General features: G+C 47.9%; 1 protein-coding gene across 1 annotated transcript; it reads right to left on the bottom strand.

Moving 5' to 3' along the window:
- Positions 1 to 1105: 1105 nt before the first annotated feature.
- DRG1 (developmentally regulated GTP binding protein 1) lies at positions 1106 to 7315 on the bottom strand. Its single transcript, XM_090063184.1, has 9 exons — positions 7169 to 7315; positions 6974 to 7097; positions 6528 to 6703; positions 5720 to 5789; positions 3367 to 3536; positions 2964 to 3094; positions 2557 to 2724; positions 2016 to 2138; positions 1106 to 1492 (listed from the first exon to the last, which is right to left on the bottom strand). Exons 1-9 carry the CDS (start codon positions 7208 to 7210, stop codon positions 1393 to 1395), a joined length of 1104 nt encoding a protein of 367 aa, XP_089919310.1. The 5' UTR covers positions 7211 to 7315; the 3' UTR covers positions 1106 to 1392.
- Positions 7316 to 8810: the final 1495 nt, after the last annotated feature.

The following is an 8810-nucleotide window of genomic DNA, read 5'->3' as shown; positions in this document are numbered from 1 at the left end:
TAGTGAGGGAATGGTATGGTAGAAGGGAAAACTTACAGCCTGGCAAGCCTGCTGCCATGATATAAGATAAGAAATCAAAGATTAGAAGAAAGTAAAGGTGCACCAATATCAGTCCATAAGGGATCAGCACCAGTAAAAGGAAAATTGACATTATAAAATTGGCAAGCCTTTTTTTGGCTGGTGTAGCCAATAAGTGCCACATACATGTACACAGCTGCAGCCTGGCAGCCTGGAGACCAGCATCCAGCCAGTAAGTCGGGGGGGGGGGGGGCGACAGACAAGATCAAGGCCCCCATGGTGAGAGAGGGAGGGAGTGGGGAAGGGTAGGGCCACAAGTGGTTCCTCTAGGGGGCGCAGGAGAGAGTGGGGAGGGGGGCAATTCCTGCCACTGCTCACACCCTTGGGAGGCATGTGTCACCTGGATTTGTATGCAGGACAAGGGTGGGCTGCCTGCTGCAGGCTCAGGGCCAGGAGCTCACTGGCCTCTTCCCAGTAGTGGGGCTGGGCCAGGGCGGTTGATCAGTGCACCCCTAGAAGAAAGCGAAGAAAGCCCCAAGCTAATAACATATAGCTGCATCATTCATTTGATGTCCTCCTAATACAGTATGGCAAAAACATCCCCCAAATATCCATGATTAATCTAGTAAATTGAAGATAATTCACCTCCCAATGACTTCAAGTATCTGCTTCAATTAGCCTTGGTAAATAAAATAACCAAAGTCATAATTCAGTTTTTTGATGTAGCCACAAAAATTAATCTAAAAATTACTGCTTTAACATGCATAGCGTATACCTTCTAAACATGAAACCTACATCTATTTCCGAGTTGTGAATAATATGTATTGTTATATCAAACAACAAGAATGATTTAAATCAAATCCATCCCGTGTACTTGTCTATAACAAAAAACAACATTAGGTTAAGTGGTTCACTAGGTTGTACCATCAAGCTGTACACCTAGGCTTGAAGAGTTTGGTGTCCAAGGATACAGTGAATGCAATGCCTTTAATGCCTAAATAGGGATCCCTTTAGGTTAAGGTTGGTAGAGTCAGGCCTTCTCTTATTGTTAAAAGACATACCGTAAGACGGAACATAAAAGCACAGCTTACAAAGAAATGAATTTTATACAGGCATAAGAGAAATCCTACTTGTGTGTGGATTTTATAACCCTGACAAGTAATAAACACAAAGCAGACAGACTGCCCTTTTGAAGCATAGACTCCTCAGCTTTTTATCCAATTTTCGACCATGCATTTCAGCAACCAGCTGGATATACAAGTGAGCACCAGAACAAAAGTAACTCCCTCTCTACTTAGCCACTCAAAACTGACTGTATATAGAAAGAGTCACAATAACAATGCCAGTTGTTGTGGCAATTGATCAGGGACAACTTTATTTCTTCACAATCTGAATGACATCCTCATCCTCAAGCGTGTGATCTTTGCCAACCTTCTGCGGGTTGTGTTTAACAGATGACCCCCAAACCAGTGCACTGAAGGAGACAGAGGGGAAAAAAAAAGACACAATGAACTTTAGATTGAAATAACCACAGAACAATGACAGCTACTATTCTGTCCCTAGGGGGGATATCTATACAAAATACCTTGCATAAAAGTACCTATCCCAGATGGTCCAAGCATCAACTCCAAAAGCAGACAAAAGGTATGGGGTCATTAATACCAAACCATAGCTACAGAGCTCAAGACTCTGCAGACTAATACCATTCTCATGCTTTAAAAAGTGGCTTTCCTACCAGGAAGGGATATAATCAGCAAGCAAGGAAGCTACAGTAGAACATACAAACACTGAAATTGAATAATTCCAGATACTAGCACAAAGATGTACATAAAAGGCTGTTTCAGTGAGAGCAAATTGAAATCCTATAGCTTTTCAAGTTTCAATCCTGCTGCTAGTGAATAACTTATAAGAAATAAAAGTCACAACTCAGAATGCACCACTGTAAAGACACTGGAAATAGCAGACAGTTTGGCCCAATCTTTTCCTATGGTACTTACTACTTAAAATCTTTAATGAGATTTTTGTGTATCTTCATGCAAAAATCCTCCACTGTGGTCTTGGAGTAAGGCAGCACCACAGGAGAGGTGTAGTCTGGTAACTGTCCTTTAGGTTTAGTATAGCTACAATATAGAGAAATTAGCCAAGTTAACCAACAGAAGAACATCCTTCTTCCTTTCATCTCAACATAACATCTAATTTTCCCATAGCCCTAAGCCTCAGCTTGAGCTCTCATGCAGATGGCAGAAGCTGTCCCTGCAGAGCATCCCCTTCATTCTCCTACTAGGAAATAAACTTAAAATCGCAGTATTTGAATGTGTTAAGCAAACTGCTCCTTCGTCTGCATCTGAGTCGTACAGCAGAAAAAGCATAATCAAACCAATGCTGATAACAGACTAGAGCATTTGAGGGCTAATGTTCTGTATGGGCTTACAGGAAGCCATTATTCCTAGAACAGGAGAATGAGAACTCCAAGGCATAGAAGTCTCTGCAAGCCCTCTAACCAACTATGCAGGAATTCAGCAGCAATTAAACACTCACATTCGCACTAGTTGCAAGTAGTCCCAAATTTTCTCCAACAGATCATCAAAATTCCAACGATGATGAGCAGAAATTGGTACACAGTGAGGTACCTTGTAAATGATATCTAGCTCCTCAATGGAAATCTGGTCAATTTTATTCAGCACATAAATACATGGGATGTAAACTCTGCAAAGAGTAGGAAACAAAGCAGTACAGAAGTGCTAGCAATGTATAAGAATACTCCCTGCCACCTTGTGGATCCTTGTCTGGGGAAGGGAAGAGAATGGGGGATATACCATTTTGAGGGTGGATCCAAACAATGACTCGGTGCATCACATAATAGATTTTGAAGGATAGGCTTTTTCAGTTCTGTAATTTGACTACATGTGGTAGCCATGTAACATGTCTTTACTTTGATACAGTACCTGTTTCCTTCAACCACATCAATGAGGTCATCTGCAGTAGCATCGCTCCGCAGTGTGACATCAGCATTGTGAATTTTGTACTCTGCTAAGATGCTCTTCACTGTTTCAGTATCTAGCTCACTCTGGGGGCACTGAACATAAAAAAAAAAAGACAACATTAGGTGGGAAAAGGAAGAGTTTGCATATAGTCAGATACTGCAGTCATTGATACTAATATCTATAAGCCATTGTGCACTGGTACCAAGAAGTAGTAACTGCATTTTGAGATACTGGAATTCAGCGCTGTTGGCAGTAGAAACTCAATTCACAGTATCTCCCATACCTTGTACACCTCAGGGCAACAAGACAACAATGCTTTCTAGAAGTGACATTTCCATTCAGCATGTTGCAATTTCCAACTTACAGTGGCTGTGAGATTGATGCCTCCTTTATCTTTCTTCTTAAAGCCAATGTTGGGGGGCTTGCTATTCAATCGTATTCCAAAGCCCTCCAGCTCATTCTCAATGATCTTTTTGTGTCCCAAGGGCTTTAGCACATCCAGAACAATCAGAATTAGGTTACATGTTCGAGCAACTGAGGATCAGAGAGAAAAATTATCCCAGAAAAGATTATAGATATACATCTTTGCCAGAGCACTGTACAATTAAGAAAATGTCAAAGCATCCAAGAACTAGTTCAATGGGTGGTGACAGCATAGGCTGATTAATGCACGGGCCAGCTGGGCACGAGCCCAGGAGCCCCAGCCACAGGACTGTCATCAGCAAGGAAGTGGAAGCTTGGCTTTATCTCCAGCAGGGAGCCAAAAAATGATGCCAAATTTAAAACCCTGGCTTTCATATGCGTTTCCCTGCAGCCAGGAGAGGGCCAGGCTGGCCAGGAGTGCCACACAGCGCCACGCCTTGGGGGTAGAAGCCAAGCTGGGAGTGCTGCACCACACCTCTGCAGGCTATAGCCCCCCAAAATTCACCTTAGCTTCCCACAGACACCCCTCCCAGCACCACAGTGTTGCTGCACAGAGGCAGCCACCCAGGCACAGCCAGGTGCCTACAGGTCAGTGCAACAGGCAGGGAGTGAGACAGACCCACAGGTGGCTCATTGCTGGGGGGAAGGGGGCAGGAAGTTGCCTCACAGGAATCAAGAGAAAGTGGGGGCGGGGAGAGTTCCTGTGGAACGAAAGCGTGGCCAGGCTGGATGTGTGTGTGCATGCATGGAAGCCTATGTCTGGGTGCGTCTCTGTATGTGTGTGTGCATGTTCTCATGGCAGGGAGAGTGTGTTTGTGTCTGTGTGTCCATGTGCAGAGAATAGCATGCGTGCCCATCTGCGTGCGTGTGTGCGTGCGCTTGACTATAGCAGGGAGAAGAGGTAGGCATGTGCCCCCACCACCCCCAGCCCAGCAGGGTCCACCCAGCCTCCCCCACCAGCACCAGGAAAGAAAGAGACCCCTCTGCCATTTTGCAATGCAACTACTGTGGGGAGAGGGCACCTCCAATTTTGTGTTTGCTCAGGGCCCCAGTACACCTTAATCCACCTCTGGATGACAGAATATGGTACCATCAAGGAGATAAACCCTGCCTAACCTGATAACAATTACAATGAGTTGTTTTTGAAATACAGAGGCCTAGAAGAACCAAGTTTCTAGTCCTAGGCCATTGCCTAATATTTACTTCACCATGAAATAAGCACTAGAGGTGCACTGATATATTGATCCATATCGTATCAGCACTGATAAAAGGAAAATTGACATTATTGGCAATCAGCTTTTTTGGCTGACGTTGCTGATAATGTCAACTATAAATGCTATGTGCACGTGCACAGCCGCAGTATGCACACAGCCAGCCCAGCGGAGAGCAGTGTCCAGCTGCTAAGTCTGTTCGTGGGGAAGGGGTGGGAGGGAGTGGAGCTGGGGTAGGTGCTGCCCAGCTGGGGCAGGGCCCAGGACAGTGCACCCCTAATAAACACCCTTCCAATTCACAGGCTAAAATCAGGTGGGACCTGCAGACATCTGGTCTGACCTACATCTACTTATGTTCATGCCCTTGTTAACAAGTTCAGAAGCCTACAAATGAAAGACCGAAAGAATTTTTATGCAAAATGATGCACTGTACAGCCTTATTATAAGAACCGTTCCCCCCCTGCTTTTAGGCCACTAAACTAGCAAGTTGGATGAGCAAGTGTCATTGGAAGATTGATTTCTCACCTTAACTTCAGCCCAGCAGAAGTCAGCAAAGCTCCTGAAAACCAGTGGAAAATGAATCGCATCCTATTTTTGCAGTTTTGGTGATGCGTCTTGGCCTCCATCCTTTTTCAGTCCAGTGCTACCAGACTGAGTTTGGGCATTTGTCACTAATGCAATCAGATTCTGTCCTAAAGAATCTGAGTGGCTGGACAGAGCCTGCTGTCTATGTTTACATACAACTATAGTATAGCATCAAGTGTGCCAGAGATATTAAAACAAACACCTTCTTTAATGTGGGAATGCATCTGACTTTGAAGTGCAAGTATACTTTTGAGCAGTTAGGAAGATACAGAGCACAAAGAGCTGAGCAAGCCTTGACCTTCAAGCAACACAGGCATGAAAGTGAAAAATGCCTCTTCCCCCCACTACCTACAAATGTAGTAATTCATTTCTGACATAGGACACACTGACCATATACTAGGGATCCACGGGCCCAGAAAGAAATCACTGTGAAACCTCACCCTTCCATTAGCATGTAAAATAATGGCTAAAACAAGCCCCCAGCCCTTCAAAGCTCACCTGCAATGACTTGTCGACCTCTCCCTTTCCCATCCTTAGCTCCCTCAATAATTCCTGGGAGATCAAGAAGCTGTACGTTTGAAAATAAGGAACAAACTCCATTACAGTGAAAATGCCACCTCCCCTTCCCCCCTCCAAATAAAACACATCCCATCTTTGCTTGTAATAGTAATTCAGCCTAATGTAAATTTGAGTAAGTCATTAGGATTCCCTCCTTTTTTAATACAATATTTAGCCTGTTTTACTGTTTTTTCCTGTTCTACAACAGAATGAAATATAGCCATTTTTCCTATATAAAACATGGAAGAATTTCCTTGTGCCAGTAATTTCTCACTGAAGCAGCATGAAGTACCACAAATTATTTAAATTTTAAACCAGAAAAAAGGTTTTAAATGTGCATGCATCCTCAAAACAATCTTCTGGCAGCGGTGCTCAACCCTGGATCCATGGGCCAGGTTGGGGCCCCCCAGTGTGTTGTCACTGGCTCGCAAGGCTCCCCATGGATCTGTGGAGAGCCCTACAGGCTGGGGCTGAGCACTAGACATGTCACACAGGATGGTGTGGGGCCCAGTCCTGGCACACAGGGCCCTTGGAACCTGATCCCAACCAAATGGGGGCAATGTGGGGGCTGATCTAGCCCACAGACCGGTCCTGTGTCATTCATTTGGATCGTGGGGCCAAAACAATAAGCACTGCTACTCTGCTCTATATTGCCTCTAACTTCTGAACAGCAGACCTGACTGCCCCCAGCCAGAACCAAGCTAAGCCCCATCCCACCCCCTTGCTCCTGCAGGTAGAAATGCATCACCTGTATCTTTGCTCCTTTATACCGAATGACCCCAGGCACCGTGGTCAACGTTGTGAACTCGTATGCTGCCACCTCCGAGTACACACCAGCCAAATTACTCAGTAGAGTCGATTTGCCCACTGACGGGAAGCCCACAAAACCGATCCGGGCGTCACCCGTTTTGGCGACATCAAAACCTGAAAGGCAAGGCATGAAGGACAGGCGTCTGGGGCACAGGAAGCACGACAGCAGACCACAGCCGGGGCGCCGTCACCTCCATTCACAGAGAAATGGGTGGGGGTGGCCAGGCCGGCCCTGGCCAGCGGCTGTCACTGGGCGGGCGCCAAGACGGGGGTGGACAGAGCTGGGCTGCCCCAGCCTCCCGGCGAGTCGCGCGTGTCCTGCTCGCAAGAGACACCTCTGCGGGGCGGGGGCAGCCCCCCAGGCGCCGCGGCCGCGCTACCCACCTTCTCCGGGGCCGCCGCCGCCGCCGCCCTTGGGGGTGATGAGCTCCCGGCGCAGCTTGGCGAGCCGCGCCTTCAGCAGCCCCAGGTGATGCGCCGTGGCCTTGTTCTTCTGCGTGCGGGCCATCTGCGGGCACACGGCGCGTCAGCCCCAGCCCCAGCCCGCTCCCCACGCCCAGGCCCGGGGGAAGGGGCTACCTCGGCCTCTATCTCCGCGATCTTGGCCAACGTCCCACTCATGGCGCCGACGACAGCAGTCCCTGCCCGGCACCCTACAGCCCGGCACCACACTGCGCAGGCGCACGAACAAACATCGCGAGAGCCACCTAAATCCTCGCGAGAATCCACCCGTGCTCGCAGCCAGATTACCTCGGGCAGAGATAGTCCCGCCCACTCGCCCGAAGCCCCGCCCCCTCTCCGGGCGCATGGAGGTGCCCGTCGGCGCCCCCCGGTGGCTGGAGCCAAGTGGGGAGACCCTGACGGAGAAGCGGGGCGGCGGCGAGGCCCGAGGGCCGTAGGCTTCAGCTCTGAGGAGCTGCCCCCGCACCCCACCCAAAGCAGCGCTACCCGAGACTCCTTTTCTGCCCTTAGCTAAATGGCGTGGCCAGCGCCTGGCCTCGGTGCCACTATGCTTCCCTGGGTGCCCTCCCGGTTGTAGAGAAAGCCCGTGCGAGGGAAAGACTTAACTAGAAGGTAACAAGCACCTCACGTCGTCCTGGCTGTTACCCTACTGCTGCTTTTAATGGGTTGAACCTTTGGCTCTTGAGGTCAGGGTTGGTAAAACTTCCTTTTCCAGCTAGTTCTGAAAGCCACCTGAGGCTCAGAAGATGCTGTTCCCAGGGCTTTGGTTAAACGACAGTACGAGCAATACTACATCACTGGCTGAGGTTTTCTTCCCCTTTGGCTTTGCTGTGCCTGGTGGTCTACCTCCAAGCCACTCAGGCAGGCCCAAGACTCTCCACCAGGTCCCATGGCACCCTGGGGTCCGTGGAGAACCTTTTGATGGTGCCACAGGGCATCACACTTAGCACGGTGAGGTGTGCAAATATGATCCATGAAATAAACCTAAAGATTTCAAATAGGAATTGATCATGTTGAAACCATTTGTCCTGCTGTGGGCTTTCTGAATTATTTGCTCTGTTATTTTTCAGTAGTCAAAAAACTAGTGAAAACAAAGAGCTGGCATTTTCCAAGGATACCTTGAGTCTAATGAGGGGCCTCAAGTCCAAGACAGTTGAGAACCACTGCTGAAGATTCTCTTTGCAAAGACTCAGTCTCAAGTCCTCAAACAGTATTTAGGTGGTTTAAAAAATGGACTTCAATGGGAGTTGGACGCTTAGGTCAGCACCTGATGGCAGAGTGGAGTGCTTCAAGCAGGCACTCGCTGTCTACAGCAACATACCCTTTCAAAGTAGAGTAGTAAGACTTACTTATTACAGATACAGTATATGTTATGCTTTTTCTCGCTACTGGCTTTCTAAGAGAATATCTGAATGCTAGAAGACTGGGTGGCACTTGTCTGAGGATGGTAGTGTGACAGCTAAGAAAACTATTCTTGGAGAAGTGAAGAGTTAAGGGCTGGAGAGCTGGAAGTGAACATCTGAAGTCCACTGAGTCTTGGAGGCTAGAATGCTACAATTAGTACAGAGCAAAGAGAATGGCTGACAATGGAAAGGAACGGGTTAGGCCAGGGGTTGGAAACCTGTGGCCCTTGGGCTGAATCTGGCCCGCAGAACCATTGGATCTGGCCTATAGGTATGGGGCTTTGACGGCATTCAGCTGCGGGCACTTTTCCCATACCACTGTGGGGTCAAGTGATAGTGATGGCTGAGTCCTAGCA

Source organism: Crocodylus siamensis, chromosome 9 (genome assembly GCF_052110815.1).
Source record: "Crocodylus siamensis isolate JL-2025a chromosome 9, ASM5211081v1, whole genome shotgun sequence".
Taxonomy (NCBI): domain Eukaryota; kingdom Metazoa; phylum Chordata; order Crocodylia; family Crocodylidae; genus Crocodylus; species Crocodylus siamensis.
Note: the sequence above shows the minus strand (reverse complement) of the source record. Positions and strands in the feature narration are given on the sequence as shown.

Excerpts from the sequence above, each read along its gene's own strand:
- DRG1 (XM_090063184.1), bottom strand. The coding sequence starts at position 7,210 with ATGAGTGGGACGTTGGCCAAGATCGCGGAGATAGAGGCCGAG. Across the intron at positions 6,704-6,973 it reads CGGCGGCGGCCCCGGAGAAG|GTTTTGATGTCGCCAAAACG; the intron begins GTGGGTAGCGCG and ends CTTGCCTTTCAG. Across the intron at positions 2,139-2,556 it reads TACTTGCAACTAGTGCGAAT|CTATACTAAACCTAAAGGAC; the intron begins GTGAGTGTTTAA and ends TCTATATTGTAG.